The following is a 21,779-nucleotide window of genomic DNA, read 5'->3' as shown; positions in this document are numbered from 1 at the left end:
TGACCTCACCTCCTGCAGAAATAACCGATCATTCCTGAGCACCACACGACACATGAGTCACACCATTATGGGGAAAAATGTGTGTAGGTTCAAGTGAATGATCTCTCCCTGTCACACTCACATACAGTAGTTTTAGTGCTGAGGAATGTTGTGAAGCAGAGCACCGGATGAGGACTTTAGAGTGTGCAGAGATGGGTGATGAGGCACACACACATGTACACTGTGCAGCACGAACATATAAACACATAAAAATGCAGGCAAAATGCTGATTACGTGACATGCGTGTACTCCAGAAATGGAAAATGCAAATAGGTTACAGACGGACAAATAAATGCACAGACATGATTCACCCAACACACACATGTGCTCGCAATTCAGCAGAGCGTGCTGGCTTTCCGTGTCACTGTCATATTACTGCACACGCCCAATCCCCATGAGTCCCCAAGGGGCCGGCTTTTTTATTTTTATTTTTTTCCGGATTATAGTGCACTCCCAAAGTGGCAGAAAAAGAAAATCAGAGATTGGAAGGGAGTCATAGATGTATATGTGGAGGTACACACGAGCCACCCTGAGATTAACAACATGGGCTGAGAATGGAAGGACAGATGGGTGCATGGTGGAATGATTGCAGAGAGGAATGGAGGTATTTTCAAACAGATAGTGGATGATCATAAAGGACACATGCATCAGAGAGTAGTGGGGAGCAGAGAGAAGAAGTGTAAGCGGTGGATCTGTGGTCTCAGCTGATTGTGGATATTTGCTGGTTTTCTTAGTCTTGAACGACAGCAAACTGAATATTTTTGCATTTGGGACCGTTAGGAAAAATAAACAATTTGAAATTGTCACCTTGTGCTCTGGAAGACTTGTACAGACAGTTCACTATTTTTTAACACCATATTGGGTGAACTATTGATTAACTCAGACTTATTTAATTGTAAGTGACCACAAGCAAAAAAAGCTGAGAAGTACTGAGTTCAATGGTGTAATGGAAGACTGTAGCAAAAAAGAGTATTGTACTGCTAAAAAATGTTACAATTACTTGATACAGAAACAATTAATGTAAAATATTTAACCATAGCATCAAGTAGAAATTATATTATCACAGGTAATAGAAAAAAACAACAACAACAGATGTACTATGACAGTGCCACAGTTTGTTTTTTATCTAGCTTGCTTCTAATGATATGCTTTAAACAAAACAGAACCCAAAAACAAGAACAAAGTCCTTATATCATTATGTTATATCTCTATACAGTTATTTAGGACTAACAGGACCAGACTCCTGTATAAATAAATGGGAGAGAGCTATAGCTGCACGTACATATATAAAATCACCAGTCAGATCTGATAACATTGTTTAAAAAGACTGGTGATTTTGCCCAAAATAGGTTAAAAAAATGTTTTTCTCTACAGGTTATACTGTTACTATACATCCACATAGTTTTCAATGCCACTTATTGGTGCAACAGCAAAATTTTCAAGCAGACGATTGGCTTTTTGTAAGGAGGGACAGGATATGTTCCATACAAAGGCAATATTTGGCAATCCAAAAGATTTTTTAGGTGGTAAGTGAGGAATGTATACTAGATATCACATATGTGCAAAAAGAATAAAGAAATCTAATCAAAGACATGTTATGGACTTGGAAAGTTCACAGCCTGACTCTCAGATCAGGATCAATCTGCAGCACCTGTGAGATTGAGCTCAGCTGTGTGCTGTTGCCAATCAGCTGGGCGGGGATGTAAGGAGGGATCACCCAACTGCTCAGCTGGTTGTAGGGAGGCGACCTGGAAGGTTCGACACCATCAGTCGGCCTTCTTCTGGAAACCTGAGTGTCTTTGTGTCGTGTCAGTGCACAGAACCCAGCACTTCCTGGCCTTTGTTTTGGGGAATGTTTTTCTTTTAAGGGGTCTTAGTTTTTGTTTGTTCTATCACCTTTGGAAGATTTAGTGGGGGATAGTGGTATTTAACAATACGCTATCCTCTTTCAGACCACAGAACCCCGTTTTCTGTTTGTGCAGTTTTTGTTAGTTTCACCCATAAACAACCTTGGTAAATGTAGTTCGTCTGAGACAAGAGGGGGTGAAACGTAACAGACAGGAAATGTTGGAAGAAAAATAAAATGATGAATCCACCGACTGCAGAGCCAAACAAAAGACTGAATGAAGATGCAGTGTGTAACAAGTGCCATGCCTGTATCTGTAAGAGTGTATTTTGGCAGGGCTGATAGAACACTACGTCATGCAGAGCCTGTCCTGTTCTGTGACACATTGCCTCTGTTTACCTGTCACCAGGCACACGCACACACAAACCAAATGACAGGAACACGGTCCAAGCTGTTAGAAACCCTCCAGGTGTTGGCTCAAATGGTGTAATTCCTTTGTATCTGTCCCTAACTCTGTTTATCTTTCTCCCTCTTCAACTCACTGTGTTTTTGTCTCTGCACATCTACACATTTGTTCCCCTTCTCTACATAGAAGCAACAAGTAAATACTTTTGACTCTATTTTTTCCCCTTTGTCTCCACCATCCCCGAGTCCAACTGCGTGAGTCTTTTTACAGTGTTCTGGTTCCTCAAAGCAAAAATAACAAACACACAGAGGTATGCACACACATGGAAACGTAAAATTTACAGATGACTAACTGATCCCACATTGAGATTTTCTTTCCTCTTTTTAAATGCAACACAAACAGAATGTGCCTTGCATTCACAGTGTGAAACGACGGAGACTGCAAAAATTCCAACAGTGTTAACAGCCACGGACACAATTTGTATGCAATTTTTCCTCAGGTGGTCAGAGAAGTAGAAAGTCTGCCAAGTGTAAGGACAGTTAGCTGCAATGAGAGCAACATCTTTTACACTTTTCTGTGACAATTTTGTTCATATTGTTTGTTGTTTCAGCGTTTGCCTCAGTTTTTAATTCATTTTAGCGCAGTATTTTATAAAATGGCACTGGTCTACAAGCAAAAGTGACCTAATGCGGGTCATTAATAAAGAAACGTCACAAGGGCTAATTGGCTATAGTTTTAAAGATACAGTATTCAGTCAATGTTTGAGATTTTATGCAAATTAATTAGAAAACGGGTATTAATCAAAAGGAAATGTTTGTCTCTGAGCAACCAGTTCTACTTCAAAACACTGTCTGCACATTAAAACCGTATTTATCTTGGCCAGAGTATTAATGGAACCTGCTCTGATTGACATATTTGCAAAAATCTGTGTTTTGAAATGGGAAAAAAAGTGCATTTTATGAGCGGTGACACATTTATCTATATGTCTAAAGCTTGTAAAATTGGAACTGTCTTATATTATTGACCTCAGGAAGCGGTGATGCCTTGAATCCATGCAAAAAAAAAACTTCTAGCATGTTTGTGGTCAAGTAACCTTTGCATCACAAATGTACAAAAAAACCCCATACTTTATTCTGCCTGCAAAATAGGGAATTAAACAAGCGTTGGGTCCATTTTGCTGTTTTATGTGATGTTTCAGCTTTTAGTTTCTAACACATCCATTTACCAAAAGTCATAAGACGTTCCTTGTTCAATCCTTGACAAGTTAGGATGAGTAAAATTAAACAGTTTTTTAAAAAAACAAGTATTTTTTCATATATCTGTGTATTTAAATACACACAAAGATATGTATATTTGTAATAAAACGTATCACCTTTCATTAAAAATCTTGAAAAAGTTTGCCAATCAGCACTTTGATCATGTGTTTTCCAACCCATCTTATCAGTTTGTATGTAAGCATTAGCAAATTTTATCTCAGAAGCAGATTTTTCTAAAAAAAAAAAAAAAAAACTGTGTAATTAGAATACTTATAATTATTAGGTAGCCGTGGCAGTAGTAGTGGTATCGGGAAATCCGTATCGGTTGGCTTGCGGTCTTTCTGTCTGCTCTCTCTTTTGTTTTGAGTATCTTTTTGTTTCTGTCTTCTCCCTGCAGAAAAAAAAACCCTTCAAGTCTGGGGATTTGGGGAGGTACGAGTGTATGTTTTCGGAACAAGATGGCGCCCCGAGCGGCCACCTTGGTGTTTCGCTGCGCCTTGTTTTGTCTGTTTTTGTGCGTAAATTGTGTGTCCGCCTGCCCTTACACTCGCGAGGAGCTACTGAACATCAGGACTATCACCCCCACGGACCTACTTCCAGTTTTTTTAGCTTCCGCTGCCGATTTGGTTCACTTTTTAGTCAAAAGAGTGAGAAGACGAAGGAGAGGGAAGAGAGCGGGTGTGCTTGCACGACTTCGGCGGAGAGGCTCGCGCACGGCTTTACCTGGGATCTTCCTGACCAACGCCAACTCACTCTGCAATAAGGTGGACGAGCTGCTTTTGCTGATGAAGAACAAAGACTTCTCCTCCTCGTGTGTCCTGTGCTTCACGGAGACGTGGTTCAACGGGAGCACACCGGACAGCGCGCTCCAACTCGAGGGGTTTCAGCTGCTGCGAGGCGACCGCGATGCGCTCTCGGGGAAAAGCAAAGGTGGAGGAGTGTGCTTCTACATCAACAACAGCTGGTGCACGGATGTGACTGTGATCTCAAAACACTGTTCTCCTGCTCTGGAATATCTCTTCATTCACTGCAAGCCCTTTTACTCCCCACGAGAGTTTTCCTCCTTTGTTCTGGCCGCAGTTTACATCCCGCCACAGGCAGACGTGCGTGAGGCTCAACGCGCTCTGGCGGATCAGATTCAACAAGTGGAGGGGGCCCTTCCGGACTCCCTGGTTATTGTACTTGGCGACTTTAACCAGGCGAACCTGAGCCACGAACTACCCAAGTTTCAGAGAGACTCCAGCAGCAGTTCACTGCTAATGACTCTGCTTCTGTGTGGAGAGGACTGAGGCAGATCACCAACTACCGGCCTCAGGCTCCTAAAGGACAGGACGACAAAGCCCTTTGTCAGAAACTGTCCCAGCACTACGCCCGCTTTGACACCTCGTCAGCTGTGCCCAGCACCTCCCCTCCCCCCAGCACCTCCACTGCTGCCACTGTCACTTCATCAAAGGCAGTCCCCCCCACATCCCCCCATGCCTTTTCCCTCTGTAAGCAGGATGTGCACAGACAATTCAGCAGACTGAACCCGCGCAAGGCCCCAGGTCCTGATGGTGTTTCTCCCTCCACTCTGAGACACTGCGCGGAGGAGCTGGCTCCTGTCTTCACGGACATTTTTAACACCTCTCTGGCGTCATGCCACATGCCGGCCTGCTTCAAATCTTCTACCATTGTCCCCGTCCCCAAGAAGCCACGGATCACAGGACTCAACGACTACAGACCTGTGGCGCTCACCTCTGTAGTCATGAAGTCCTTTGAGCGCCTGGTCCTGTCCCACCTCAAGACCATCACCACCCCTCTCCTGGACCCACTGCAGTTCGCCTACAGAGCCAACAGGTCTGTGGACGACGCAGTCAACCTGGCCCTCCACTCCATCCTGCAGCATCTGGACTCCCCAGGAACCTACGCCAGGATCCTGTTTGTGGACTTCAGCTCTGCTTTCAACACCATCCGCCCTGCTCTGCTCCAGGACAAGCTGTCCCAGCTCAACGTGCCCGACTCCCTCTGCAGGTGGATCATCGACTTCCTGACGGACCGTAGGCAACACGTGCGGCTGGGGAAGACTGTCTCGGACTCGGTGAGCATCAGCATCGGTTCCCCCCAGGGCTGTGTACTTTCCCCCCTGCTCTTCTCCCTGTACACCAACTGCTGCACCTCCAGCCACCAGTCTGTGAAGCTGCTGAAGTTCGCAGATGACACCACCCTCATCGGGCTCATCTCAGACGGTGATGAGTCCTTCTACAGGAGGGAGGTGGCCCGGCTGGTGTCCTGGTGCAGCCACAACAACCTGGACCTGAACGCCCAGAAGACAGTGGAGATGATCGTGGACTTTAGGAAAGTCACAGCCCCACCACCCCCCCTCACCCTCACTGACTCTCCCATCTCCACCGTGGACTCCTTCCGCTTCCTGGGCACCACCATCACCCGGAACCTCAAGTGGGAGCTGACCATCAGTTCCCTCCTCAAGAAGGCCCAGCAGAGGATGTTCTTCCTGCGGCAGCTGAGGAAACTCAAGCTGCCCACCAAGATGTTGGTGCAGTTCTACACGGCCATCATCGAGTCCATCCTCACCTCCTCCATCACTGTGTGGTACGCTGGAGCCACCATCAGGGACAGATTCAGACTGCAGCGCATTGTGCGCACTGCTGAGAAGGTGATCGGCTGCAGACTTCCATCTATGCAGGATCTGTACGTCTCGAGGACCCGGAGGCGTGCAGGTCGGATCATTGCCGACCCCTCTCACCCTGGACACAGACTGTTCACCCCCCCTCCCCTCAGGCAGGAGACTAAGGTCCATCCGGACCAGAACCTCCCGCTACATGAACAGCTTCTTCCCCTCTGCCATCAAACTGATGAACACTAGATGACTCTACCTCACACACACGTGCCTATGTTCAGCAGCTCAGCACCGACTCATCAACAATTACCACTGTTTTTTGCACTACAATATTTGCACTACGTGGTGGCCCCCACCACCTGCTGCTACTGGTCACTTTATTCACTTAGTCACTTTTTTGTTGTACAGTGTACTTAGTTGTTAGTTTTTATTATAGTAGCTGTTAGCTTTTATTATAGTATTTACTTTATCTTTATCTTTATTTTTATCTTTATTTTTATCTCTACTATTTGTTAAATGTTTAATGTAGCAGCATTGCACCGAGTCAAATTCCTCGTTTGTGAACCTCATGAACAATGGCAATAAAACTCATTCTGATTCTGATTCTGATTCTGATGTGTGTGTGTGTGTGTGTGTATGTGTGTGTGTGTGTGTGTGTGTGTGTGTGTGTGTGTGTGTGTGTGTGTGTGTGTGTGTGTGTGTGTGTGTGTCCCAGGTCCCCATTCTAATAACACAGAATCTCCCAGTGAGCAGTGGGGCAGCTGAGTACGCTCCCCTGGAACGCCACGGGGATCTACGGATCAAATTCATACACACATCCATACACACACACAACCACACAGAGTCGAGGGATACATGGATCAGAGAGTACACACTATGACTTGACACAACACTCACAACCGAGAGCAACACCCAGGCCCTGCCAAACACACACACGCACACACACACATACACACACACACCCTATTGCCAGTTCATCCACATCCACACCTTTCCATAATTCAGTTAGAGGGAGACAGTGAGGCACTTAGATTCAGACAAAGATAACATTATTCACAGACAGACTACTAAACACAGCTCGTTTCGCACACACATCCTGCCCTGATACCAACAGCAGGCAGTGAACATGTCTGCCATGCTACTCTTGCTGATGCTTGCTGACAGATTTAAACATTTCTTTCACTTTCCAGGTTACTAAGGAGGTTGGCCAATGATTTTTAGCTGCTGACAACATTGAAATTAATAACATTACTGATAAAGTCTCTCTGATGTTGGAAAGTAAATCAACTTTAAACACAAACTCTAAACGCTTTTAGTAAGACTTGTGCACATTTCTCTCCTGCATGTTTCTTTATACATATGCTTATTTCCAAAGTGAAATGAAGCTTTTGTTCATTTATTTTTGCTTCGACAGCACAGCTTTCAGAATTTCTTTCACTTTCAAAGTACAAAACAGAATGCTAAGGAGGTTGACTGATCACTTTAAGATGCTGACAACATGCAAATGAATAATAGTACTGAAAAAGTATCTATGGTGTTGGAAAGTAGCTCATCTTTAAACACAAAATCAAAATGCTTTTAGTTAGACTTCTGCACATTTTTCTCCATCTGCATGTTTCTTCATATATATGTTTATTTCCCAACTGAAATAAAGCTTTTGTCCATTCTTTTTGCATTGAGAGCACAGGATTTAAATATTTCTTTCACTTTCCAAGTGTAAACAGGTTGCTAAGGAGGCTGGTTGATCACTTTAAACTGTTGACAACATGCAAATTAATAGGAATACAGATAAATTATCAATGGTGTTGAAAGGTACTTCATCTTTAAGTGCAAAATGAAAATGGTCTTACATTTCTGCACATTTCCTCCTTCTGTGTGTTTCCTTACAGTTTTCTCTTCCTGTCATGCATCCATCACCGTACGAGCACACTACATGTTCTTTTAATTGCGTCTACAAGGGAACACACTCCTGCTCGCCTGTGTGGCTGTGTGTATGCATACGCAACTCTCAAATATTCAACACCAGCGAGACAGGCGGAGGGGGAGAAAAGAGAGAAGATCCTGTAGAGGAAATCCACATACACACACAAACAAAAGGATCCCTCTCACATCCATCCATTTATTCATCTGACCACCAATCCACCCATCTAGCAGTGTTTAAATATTTACTAGAGCTAAAGGAAAAGGTGTAGCACAACAGATGCAGGGGCAGAAAAAAACAAGGAGATGACTGGGAAGGAGAACAGGAGTGATGGATGAATCGAGCGGATGGAAGGAAGCACTGAAGGCAGAAGCTGCAGTATAGCACCCCCTGGAGGCTTAAGAAGAATGTCAGGGAATGGGAGATGTAGAGCTAGGTTACTATTTTAAACTAGAGATAACTCCAGAAAAGGGAAACTCAGCCTTCAAAAAACAAAAAGAACCTACTGTACATATTTTACATATTGTGACAGTGATCAAATCCTGGGAATTATGCAGTCTAATAATTACACTGACGGACAGAGTAAAGCATGGTTTAAAGGGGTTTACGAATGCAAAAGGATGTTTGTTGGTGGTGTGGAGATATTGTTTACACTACAAAAACAGTTTCCACTATTGTGCTAATTGCTAATGAAAAAAGCACACAAAAGAAAGAAAAAGAAGGAAAGAAAGAACAAATCTGAAATAGAGAATGAAAAAATCGTCTGTGAAGTCTGGGAGTAAAGGCAGAGAGAGATCCAGAAGGACCTCACTGATCAGGGCCACAGCATTTTTTATTTACACACTAGCACACACTCACACACATGCAGACACACACCAAAACATCTCTTATTTACCAGCTTACGTCTGCACTATTTATGGGGCACTGGGGAGAGGCACAGAAGAGAGGAAGAGAGGAGAGGGGCTAAAATATGCATAGGGGCTGGTTCTTCTGGGACGGACCGATGGGGGTGGAGGGGGGGTCAGGGAGGGAGAGAGAAAGTGAAAAGTGAGACAGAAAGATGTGAAAGCGGAGTGATAGAGAGGGTGCTGGAGAGAAAGTGAGAACTTTGTATGCAAACTGAAGGACAGAGATGGAAAGAAGGGGCTGAAGGAGTGCAGTCAGAAGGGAAAGAGGATGATGCAGCAGCGTGTCCATGCTGCAATTACCCCTGGGTGGGTGGGTGGGTGGGTGAGAGAGAGTGAGCTGGACATCATATGGCCCCTCTGAGGGGTTGAAAGAGGCCAAAGCCTTTTCTAGCTGGCCAACCAGCCTTCTTCATCTATCCACACCTCATTAAAACACGCACACACACAGACACACACACACACACACAAATTACCCTATTCCACTTTCCTCTGGCAGATGCATGCGCACACAAACACACATCGACTCACACATGCGGTAACAGCTAGCAGTGGCATTAACCTCCATGGTTGTAGCTCTCCATCTCCCCCAGTCAGCCTTTCTGTCTAGCCCACTTAGAGAGGCCTCCCATGGGGCGATGGAGCTGTGGCAGGTCAGCCTCGGCCTGCAAGTTTTCACACACACACACACACACATACACACACAACACGCACACACTTGGGCCGGGACCAAAGAGTAACAAGATGGATATAGCCACGGTGCAGCAGCCAAAGAGGAAGAAGTACAAGGAGCTGAGGGAGGGAAGAAGTTGAACTGAGCTCAACTTAGCTGGAATGAAAACAACAGAATAAAACTCAAATGAAATGACCAAATTTAGCCAAGATGAGGAGAGGAGTCTGTTGTTGGATCGAAACTAACTACATAAATGCACTAACATATCACTAAAAATATATATATATATTCCACTTCAAGTCAACTAATATTGACCTCTGACTGGCACCGTACTCTACATTTTTAAAGCTCCTATTGGTGCCAATCACAGGAAGAAAAAAAATTAAAAATCAGCCTCTTCACTGAGTAGACCATGTGTAAAATCTGGGCTCAAAGATAACATTAGTTTTTAAGTTAAAAATTCTTCAAGAAGATGGGGTCATTTTCTTCACACCAATCTGTGGAGCAATATTTGAAGCACCATATTACTGCTTTTTATTAAATTACTTGAAGCACTATGAGTTGGAAAGCCATGATTATTCTTTAACTCCAGTAAAATTTTATATAACTCGCTTTCAAAGTGGTTCCACCATAATACCTGCTCAATGCATGTTCAAATATTGTCCACAAACGCAAAAAATGTACTTTTAATATATATATATTTTCCTCATAGCGTATGCCTCTGACTGGCCCCATCCTCTAGATTTTTAAAGCTCCTGTTGGTGCCAATCACAGAGAAAAAAAAAATCAGCCGCTTAGGGTGAAAAATAAAGCTTTTATAGTTGGTGGAATATTGGAATAGAAAAAAAAAACATGGACATTTTTTGACCAAATTTACGCCATCATCTAACTGGTTTGTATTAATCTATCAGAGCAGGGTTGTACCACTGAAGAACAGATGTGTATATCAATGAACCTGCAAAATTTCAGGACACTATCTACATCATTTCTTCAGTTATAGCACTTCAAATATTGATCCACAGATTGGTGTGAAGAAAACGGCGCAAAAACTCGACACGACCCCATCTTTGTTAAGAGTTTTAAACTCAGAAACTAATGTTGAGCTCAGATTTTACACGTTCAACTCAATCAATAGTCACCACTTTAAAAAAATCTGTCAAATTGAAGATAGTCAGGCGTGGGTCATTCAGTGAACTGAGGCAGAATGAGTCAAAATTTAAAAAAAGATTAAATTAGCATTGTTTAGCATTTTTAACAAAGCTGATTACAGTATATACTCTGTTTTTCTTTGACTCTACTCAGCAGCTGAATCTGTACTTGACACTGTTAATGTTAAGAAATGCTAAAGCAGACCACTTATTTAAGCACACAGTGTGAGCCTACTTCCCCTGAATCCAAACCCAGCAACTGATTAATTCAGTTCCTTACTCTATGAAGATGTTGTGACCCGGTCAGATGGCAGGAGAGAAGTCATCGGGGATGAAGTGGGTGTGGAGGAGTGGTGAATGAGTTGAGGGGTGTGTGTGTGTGTGTGTGTGTGTGTGTGTGTATGCGTGTGTGTGTGTGTGCACAGGACTGTGGAGGTTAGCAGGAGTGTATGAGGTGTGAGTGGTGCCTGTGTGTGGACATTAACCGACAGGGTCCAGCAGTCACCCTGCTGTTAAATGGACTGGCCAGCCATATGCCCACCACCTCTGGCCCTATATCATTGCCACTTTATGTGAGTACGTTTGTGTGTGTGTTGGCTGTGGTAGGCCTTCTTAGAATCAAATAAATGCTATTACATTTATTTATTTATCTTTTACAGTATTTTTCTCTTTTTCTGAGTCTGACTACATCTCCACATGCACATTAACTGTTCTTATGCAGGGGAACATGTTAAGTTTTAGACTGTAGTTGACAAAATAGAGAGAGAGGAGTAAAAATTTACAGTGAAAGAGAAAATAAAGCATGAAATGGATGAGGAAAAAAAGTGCATAAGATACTAAGATAATCTTTCCATACATTGTTTAGCTAAACTGAAGCCCAGTTGTCAGTGCTAGGACCAAAATTTCAAGACTGATCACATTATATCCTTCCAGTGATTTTTAAAAGCCATTTTCCTGTCAAGCTACTCTACAATAGTGAAAACAACGTATTTACAAATTCTGCTAAACCTGATGTGTGCAGGTTCAACACAAAAACATGACCAAGAAGAATGTGTAGCTCTCAACCACAATGATGATGCATGTTTTTTTGTTTTCCATCTGTGTCTTTAAATAAAACACACGCCCACCCTAGATCATTTTTCAGATCGTAGTTGGAGATACTCTGCTAATGAGATGTCGCTTTGTCATGGCTTGTGGGGTTGCATCTGTCCTGTTTGACAGTGTCAATAAGTTATCATTCAGACACAGCTGCATGCTAGAAGCATTTACCCGGAAATTCACGGAAAACTGATCATTTTGAACAATTTGTGCATTTCATATGTTGTATGTTAGATTCAAATAATCTGCAAGCTTTCATCCAACATTTCATAGAAACGACGCTGTCTTTGCACCTATGGGCCTCGCATAGTTTCATGGAAATTTCACTACCTTTACTTTTCAGCTCTTACCTTGACGATTATGATAATTTTGTTTTAATTAACCTATATATCAAGGAAAAAATGTATTATAAAATTGTTGTTACATGTATCTCACAATAACATGCTTGCAGTAGAGATATATTTTCATCAAATAATACCGCATTGCAGACATACGTTAACACCTATGCAATGATTGCATTGCATCGATTTTTAATATGCCTTTTATTATATTTCATTTCATTGTTCATGAGTAGTACTGAAAAGAGTAGCGTGGAGCTGGACATGGAGCTACATGCAAACTGTGATTAAATTTAATGTAAATTCATAACAGTTTTTGCCACTTACACTTTGTGGCGCAGAAAAGTAAAGTCGTGTAGTTTTATTTGAAATGTGGCACACTTTGCTGCAATAAATACTTTAAGAGAAAGTAGAGGATTTGTACCTTGAGTGCATCTGTTGGGCTCTAAGGGTTAATGCACCTCTATGGTCAACCAAGCAGCAAGTGTTGACATAAATCATGGATTTCACCTTTAACGGGACTGCTGCTTGACCTGAAGATTGTGCAGATCACTGGTTTGCTGCCAAACGGTTACAAGAGATGGAAGACAACAGGGAGGTTTACATCATACGGACCTGGCCACAGCTGGTCCAGGACCTACTCTTGGGTGACTTATATGCACTCGTGTTTTTTACACACTCACACATGCACACACACACACACACACACACACCTCATGTGTCTGGACCCTAATGACATGAAGCTTGCCAGAACCCTGCCCAGACCTCATGAGGAGAGATTGGAAGACAGGGACAGATAAATGGAAAGAGGGTGAAAGGAGACTACGGAAATAAACAATAAATATAGGGATTCTATGAAATGGACGTAGCTGGGAGGGTCGGGAGGAGTTACTGAATAAAGTTAGTGTACGATCAGGGATGGTGGAAACCCAGAAAGTATAGAGGAAGCCATGTAATAAGAGATGAACAAAGGAGGGGGAGTCGTTGTCTCTGTTCATCTTGTTTGCTTTCAGAATCTTAGTTGATACGGTAGCATGTCAGTACCTGCACACATTGTTTTGTTTTTTTTAATTTATCTGTAATAATAAACAAACAGGAATGAGATCAATGTCAACACAGATATAGTTTTAAGGCGTCCTACCTGTAGTTCTGTCTGAAAAAAGAACTTCTGTGGACACTGAGAACAGTCGTAGATCTTGTCTTCCTGACCATGCACGGCAAAAATGTGCTGCTGGAGCTTGTTGGCCTGCACAAACACTGGGAGAGGACAAACACAAAAAGAGAATACAGTGCTTATTTGATGAAGTCAGCCATCCGATGCTGACTGCAGCTGAACTATACAGACCAAAAACTGTATCCTTATTGAAAAAAGATAAACATGCATTGCTGTTGATGTGTCTGTTGTAGATGCCAAAATAAGAGCCAAAAAAAAAAATCATTTCAGCAGTTTCAAATTGAACGGCAATGCAAAGCCAACGCAACTCTTTAATGGTTAAATCAAACCTTTGCAGAAAACTGATTCCATGTCAGCGGAAAGCAATTGTTAGAAAAAGGTTTGACACTGCGTTGCATGTAGCTTTGCATTGCCAAACTGTTACCAAACCTCTTTACAACTGGACAATTGCAATGTACACTGCAGGATTAGAACTATGTATCATTTATTGTATTGTATTGTATTAGAAAATTAACCAAATTGCAACCGAGTGTTCAGCATAAACAACCTCACAAACACACACACAGCAAATGAGGGCTGACTGGAAAAGGAGGGAGTATGTTGGATAAAATAAAGCGACAGAAGGGATCAAGAGAAAGAGAGAAAACAGGAAGAGCTATCCTCAGCAGACCATGTGATATTTATCAATAAATTATCTCTCCTTTTTTTAACTTCCGCCCCAGTGTTGTCTCACACTTTTTTTTCCTTTCTTTCTCTCTCCTTTGTTTCAGTAAACTTTTGGTTTTCACTGTGAATGTGTATGTGTTGAATTATTAAGCCTCCCCACAGGACTGGTGCCCATCTTACTAATTCATAAGCCACCAAGGAATAGAGTTAAAGTTTAAAGCGTTGCTGTGTACCTGGGGGGTAGGCACACAACACAAGACAAACTCAACAACTGAAGGGGGGGGAAGAGAGTGATAGAGTGACACACAGAGAGAAAAAGAGACAGACAGAGAGAGAGAGAGAGAGAGCACATACGTATGGGAATAGAGAGTCAGAGATGGAATGAGGAAAGGAGAAAGCGAAGGTGCTGACTTAGTTTCTGCTAAAATAGGTGCTGAAAGCAACTCTGAACACCACAGACCTAATTTGGTCATCCAGCATTTTGTTTCTGCCCTCCAGTGGATTGCATAGGTTTAAGGTACTTCATATTTGACCAGTGTCAAAGTATTATTGTGTTTACTTTTGCACACACACAGTTTTGGCAATACTTCTTTAGCACTGGCACCCTGCTGCAATATTGCTCCCCCAGTTAGAAATGTTAAAACAATGAATATTCCTGATGCGATTTCACTGCTTACCCAAAATCTTAAACCCCACGGCCATTACCGATTCAATTCCGAACACTTTATTTGTCCCCGAAGGGCAATATGTAGGGTCATGTAGAGTAGTACAATTACATAGTATAAGAAATTTAAAATGTACTGAATATATCATGATGTAGGTAACCCGGAGAGAGCCATTTCTGAGCCACAACAGGTACAGGGGATGATATAGAAGATTTAAGGGGCAGATCTTGCTTCAAGCAGCAGTACAAACCTCACTTTGCATTTATATCATGATAAGCTGAGACCACACTGGTGCCTACAGACTGCTGTGCGGAGAAAACATTTTTGTCAGTTTGTAGTTTTAATTTGAAAAAGTTAAAACCTGAAAGGCATGGAAAACTATTTCAGTTTCATATTTATAAATTTAATAAATTAAATACTAGAATGCATGTGAAAAACAAAGCAAACTGAATGAAAAAAAGTTTCATTACTGCCATATTATATAGTATATACAGTGCTATACAAAAATCATTACATTTTTTCCCACTAGTATTAAAGGAGACATTCCTAAAGTGGCAAGAAAACATCATCAAGCCAATCTGAGATTACAACAAGAGGCAAAAGCAACTTAAACAACCTAAAACCACAGAAAAACAGTGGTAAGTTTATCAAGATCAGTAGAAAAGTGACATGAGTATATCTGAGAGAACTGGCGGCGACATAATATATGGATTTGATTTAAATTTTTCTGCATTTTGCAAGAAATAAATAAAAAATAAATTATTTATGCAAATACACTGATTAGTCACAACATTGAAACCACCTGCGTAATACTGTGTAAGGTTCCTCATGCCATTAAAGAAGCAAACCCATCAATACATGGACTTCACAAGATCTCAAGCATCAAAACACTAGCATCAAATCACTTCAGTTCCTGGAAGTTGCGAGCTTGGACCTCCATAAACTGGATTTTTTTTTCCCCAGTGTATCATCACATTGAGATCTGACGACTTTGGAGATCAAGAGAACACCTTAAACTCTTTGTCCAGCATCCAAAACTGTTCCTGAACTATTTTTCGGAGTGTAGCATGGTGCATTATCCTGTTGCCATGAAGAGCTTCCCAGCCGAACAAAGGACCTTGCACTGCTTCCACTGATTTGCTTTCTTCCCATAGTGCATTCTGCTGCTATCTCTCTCCCAAGTAAACCATGGACTCAGCCATTCAAATAAATTAAAATAAAACAAAAAAAAAAACCTGATTCATCAGTCAAGGTCAACATCTTCCATTGCTTCATCATCTAATTCTGTTAGAATTTCTATCATAGCCAGCATTAAGGTTTCCAGCAGTCTGTGCTACTGTATTTCTTCTGTGGGATCCGACCACACGGACCAGCCTTCACTCCCTGTACGCTTCAGTGAGCCTCGGATGCTGATGACTCTGTTGCTGGTTCACCAGTTGTCCTTTCTTGGACCACTGCATACTGGGAACACCCTACATGATCTGCCGTTTTGGAGATGCTCTAACCCACTCGTCTAGCCATTAAAATCAGGCTCTTGTCAAAGTAGATCATTGTGCTTTCCCACATTTCCCGCTTCCAACACATCATTTTCACCAAGTAATTGTGCTTCTAATATATTCCACCCCTTGACAGGCGCCACTGTAACAAGATTACCAATGTCATTCACTTCATATGTCAACGATTTTAAAATCGTAGCTGATGGGTTGCACTGTGTATATAACACCTTTTTGTGTTTCTGTGTCTATTTTAAACAGAAATCAGATGGGACAAAAGTGAGAGGGAGTTGACTGTGCTACTGTCCTTGAAGGTAAAAGTGTGTGCGTCTGTCTCTCACCTGTGAAGCAGACGGGACACTTGAAGGTACCTCCCATGCCTTCGAAGCTGTGCTCTATCAGGTGGCAAAGCAGCTTGGCAGGTGAATCAAACATCTGGTTACACAGCTTGCACTCGTGATTGATGCCCTCCTCTGCAAATAGGAGACAGACACGCATGTGTAGGCCGGATTAGACAACATAAAAACAGGAACATGTGACATCATTTTGGAATATTAATACAACATTCATGGCAGATGTTTCATGCACAAAGAAATTTTAGACAAATATTAACATAATTTACTGATATGTGAAAAACAATACATAAAACCCTGCGAAATTGGTGGATATCGCAAAGAAGTTGTATATAGTAGTGACAGGAATCCTTGAAAGAAATGAACAAAATTGAGATCATATTCAAATATGATTGACTGAATCTTCATCACAAACACAAAAGAGACCTTTCACAACCAACCTCCGCCCTCACTTGGGGATTATACGAGTGTTTCTGTGTGTCTGTGTCTATTTTAAGAAGGCGTGAGTGACATCACAGCACCCATGGTGAAAGGCCAGATGAAGGTGGGCGTCATAAACACACACATGTACAAACACACACATGCACCCCTCAACGATCAGGTCTCCCGCCTGTCGTCCTTATCGCCGTTGTACCATACAGGACCGATGCCCCAGTCGCCCACGCACACTGTGTGGGACCACACACACATGCACACCATAGGACAGTACTGCCGGGGGACATCAGATGGTGTCTTCTGTGGGCCAATCTGTGACCCCCGTGGGGTCGCACACATACACACTAACATGCATACACACACTGACTCACAGACACACACAGACAATTCACGGAGAACACAATCTGTGTCTTTTTCCCTTTTTGTCACTTATCTCATGTCCTGTAAGTGCGAACATACACACAAACATACACACACACACACACACACACACACGCACATGCATTCAAACAGTCTGCAGAACTTCAGCTGCAGAGCTGCAGGGGATCGCAGGGTTAATAACGTCTTCAATCATACATCCATGACACCCATACTGACTAATACACACACACACACAAAGATTCCTATCTCGCTTTGCCTCAAAGGCCGACACAAGGGTGCCCTAATCCCGTCTCAATAGCTGTGGGGGAGTGTGTGTGTGAGTGTGTGGTGGGTGCCACATGGGCTTATATGGATGAGATGGTATGCTCCATGGTCCCCAAACATCCCTTTTCCACACACACAAACCTCAAAGGCTGCTAGGTTGTGTGGGGCGCCAGTGTGTCCGAGACATACTGAGACAGATAGAGGTTCATTATCATTTACTAGGAGATTGAAACAGCAGGAGACAGTCACATGGAGTGAGACACACAGAGAGAAAGAGGTGAAGAGAAAGAGGGAGGGAGTGAGGGGTGTACAGCACTACCAGTTTAATCAATTATGTTTCATATTGTCATTATAACCATTTCCTTGTATTAAAAGTATACTTTTATTTCTTTCATGAAAACTGAAAAGTATTACTTCGGTATTGTAAGACAGCATTAATGTAAGGGCCCTGCCTTGAGATACAGAGATGTAAAACTCACAGACTGAGACAGAGGGTGAATACTGTAAGTAAGTAATGCCTACGCTTCAGTGATCTCAGCATGTATATGTTTGTATGTCTGTATATGTTTGTGTGTGTGTGTTGGAGGGGCCTCTGTAGAAGGAACCTTAAAGCTCATGCCCTCAGTAGGGGAAAAGCTCTCTTCAGAAGTTCCATCTCACTCTCCCACGCTGCCAGGATCAGAGAAAGTGGTCAGACATCAGTTACCTTTGTATGCATACAATGATGCGCCTATTACCCAGAGACAAAGATCTCAGAGAGCGACATCTTTACTAGTCTGGTACATTCTGTGTGTTCCTGCAAGCATTCAAGAAATCAAAACTTCAACTGTGGAGATAATTGCACAGTTAATCAGGATGAGCTGATAGGTATAATTCCTGACAGTTAAGTAAATTTTTTGGTAATTTTCTAGTTTCTAATGCAAAATATCCACAGTCAACTAGGACTGCAACTAATGATTACTGTCAGTAAGTGTCATTCTTTTGTATTTTGCTTGTATTTAGAGTACATATTTTCTAAAAATGTTTTAAACTGGCCCATTCAATTTTTCCAAAACTTAAGACAGATCTGCTTGTTTTGACCAAAGAACAGAATTAAAGTCAAAATTACTGAATTTACAAAACATAGAAAAGCAGCAAATTCTGTCACTGAAGAAGTCACAACCGACAAATGTTTCAATTACAAACAACTACTTGAACAATGAATCAATTAGTCAAATTGCTGATTGACAAATTACGGGGGTAATCATTTCACTACTAATCACAAACTGAAATTAGCCTAATTCGTGTGTCATTGCGTTCCATTTCTCGTTATGTGTCGACGAAGATGAAGACCTCAGCTTAACAACAGAAACTCTGCAAGCTAATTAATGGTCAATCAATTATAGGGTGAGTGCAAAAGTGGCTGGAGATTAAAAAAAATAAAAAATCCAAAACTAGAGCGAGAGAGGGAAAGACAGCAAAGACACACAGAGCGAGAGAGAGAGAGAACTGAGGGGAAAACAGTGAGGTGCAGAGAGATAATTGGGCTGTCCGGAACAAGGGCATGGAGAGAGGCCTCCAACGCCTCTGTGTGTGTGTGTCCCATGAAAGAGTTCTCTTTTCTGACAAATACATTGTTTTGATCAGTGTGTGTGGGGACCGCTGTCTCTGTGTGCCGTCCCCCTCTGAGACCCGGTCCGTGTGCGAGCGTTTGTGTGTGCGTACGTGACCCATAGTGAGATGACAGAGTTGTAGAGCATCCTGCCGTTACGCTTTGTCTCACAGAGTGCATTTGATCCACCAGCGCACACAGACACACACAGACCGACACACACAACCCTGGGAGGCCTGTGCTGGGACAGAGAACACAGGGGAGAGAGGGATGAGAGGCAGAGAGGCTGGGTGAAGGTTAGGACTCGGAGTTTGTTACCTCCCAACAGAAAATTAACTTTTTCTGTGTTTTTTTTTTTTTTTTTGTGTGTGTGCACATTAAAGCAAGTTTTGGGATTATTCTGTGCCTTTATTGAGAATCGCTTTAAACTGCAAACCTGGAAACCAAGAATCTCGTTTTAACAATTAAGAAATTACATGACAATTCTTTTTATACACAATGAGCATTGTAATAATCAGCATTACTTTCACAGTGGGCAGAAGATGAAGAAGTAATTCAAACAACATATCAGACGGACGGAGAGGCAAACAGAGCCTGATAGGGAGCTATCAAATATGACTGAGAAGAAGAAGACAGAGCTTGACCCCAGCTCCAGAGCTCCCTAAATGAGAACCCCACACACAAGTAATGGTCGAGTGCTGCAGAATTACTGATGAGGGTTCACCTCAGAGACAGAAAATATTAGAGGAAAGAGAAACGATGTGAGGAGAAAGAGCAATGCAATGTGTGTGGATGGCCAGAAGGCAGGAAGGAAGGAGGGAGAGTGGACACATAGACGAAAGTCCATACTGCGGTCAGACTCATCATTACAATTCCACTACCAGTACTGCTGCACAAACACACATCCTCATTGCTCATGCTCTCCATCAATCTCATTCTCCCTCTCGTTAGCTGCCTCTCTGCTAATTGACCAGAGGAGAAAGACCAGGTGGCATTATCCCTGTCACACAGACACACACATGACGCATCTAGCCTCATCACAGACCGCTGCAACATAAATTAGCTCCTGGGTTTGTGCTGGGGATGGATCCCTGAGGTGTTTCCTTTCTCCATGCATGCACACACACACACACACACACACACACATCTTAACCCTTTACTAGTCCGGAGCAGGAAACTCCTTTGAGTGCCGGAGTGCCCACAAGCCTCAAACTCACACCTTCCCCACCTCTCTCTGTCTCTGTATAAGCTGCTGGGGGTCCCCTGGGTGTCTACCCTCCATTACTGGCCTTCCCTGCTCCTGTCAAAACCCTCCATCCCCAAACTATATGAGGCTATGTGTGTGTTGGAGAGTGTGTTTGGTCCCCCGAGGTGCAAAGAGGCCGTAAACCAAGCCAGGCGATTGATGGGGAGGACAGCGAGGGAGAAAGAGAGACTGTGAGGAGAAAGAGAGAGGGATGGAGGGGGGATGATGGGATGGATGGGAGGAGAGAGCAACAGAGGCGCTGGGAGAAGAAGAAAAGAAGAGCAGCGAAGAAGAGAGCAGTGGACGGAAGAAGGAGGAGGAGGAAGAGTGTGCACCTCTCTGGGGGGCTTGCTCAAGGTGTGTTTCCATGGCAACCAGAGGCAGCGGGGGGGGGGGGGGGGGGGGGCTGATATGGGAGGGTGGTGGTGGTGGTGAGCTTGACCCATTGGTAGTGTGGGGGCTGGAGAATATACACACTCGCACATTCATGCACACACACACAACCTGCTGCAGTGCTGGAGGGGTCCCAAGAGTGCCCCCCACCTTTACTCACCCTCCCCCCCTCCCCTCACACACACACACACACACACACACACACACACACACACACACACACACACACACACACACACACACACACACACACACACACACACACACACACACACACACACACACACACAGAAAGAATGCTGCAGTGCTGAGGTCCCGCGAGTATCCAACACCCACACACATTCTCCCTCCCTCCTCTCATCTTCCATTTTCCCTTCTCTGTTTCCATCACTCTCTCTGTGAGGTAATTGTTAATATTTTCATCACTTGTTTACTCCCCATCCTGCTGTGGTGTGGATTTTTTTTATTTTTTTTACGTATAGATGAATGAAGATGCAGCAACTTATGTCCACTTTTCACACAGAAGAATCCCATACGATGTGAAAACAAACCGCCTCTGACCCATTCATTTGAAGACATTTAGGTCAGATTCCAGCCCGCAACTTTAATTCCACACGACTTCTCACAAAGTTTCTGTTTTACTTTAGTTTCTTCTGGCAGTCAGCTACGAAAATGTTGTCTAAGCCTCAATAACAAACAGAACAAACTCAGACAACACACTGACCCTCTCAAAGTGACCGTAGACACAAGTATAACCAGTTTTGCGTTAGTGGTTTGAAAGATTTATAAAAGGCTCCTCATCTGGAAGTTGTGCAATTACTGCAGACTAACAGCTGGACACATAAAGGAGGTGTTGTTTTTCCAATGAAAC

General features: G+C 42.9%; 1 protein-coding gene across 5 annotated transcripts in view; it reads right to left on the bottom strand.

Annotated features, from left to right (window-relative positions):
• The window catches only part of znf423 (zinc finger protein 423), a 166,144-nt gene that overhangs the window by 5,829 nt on the left and 138,536 nt on the right, over positions 1-21,779 (bottom strand). For all 5 annotated transcript variants that reach the window (XM_035957085.2, XM_023289885.3, XM_035957086.2 and 2 more), the window contains 2 exons: positions 16,587-16,718; positions 13,389-13,504 (listed from right to left, as the gene is read on the bottom strand). In XM_035957085.2, coding sequence (XP_035812978.1) covers positions 13,389-13,504; positions 16,587-16,718 — 248 coding nt within the window. The remainder of the gene's footprint in view (positions 1-13,388; positions 13,505-16,586; positions 16,719-21,779) is intronic.

This window comes from Amphiprion ocellaris, chromosome 3, assembly GCF_022539595.1.
Source record: "Amphiprion ocellaris isolate individual 3 ecotype Okinawa chromosome 3, ASM2253959v1, whole genome shotgun sequence".
NCBI classification, from domain to species: Eukaryota; Metazoa; Chordata; class Actinopteri; family Pomacentridae; genus Amphiprion; species Amphiprion ocellaris.
This window is presented reverse-complemented; position numbering and strand designations above follow the sequence as displayed.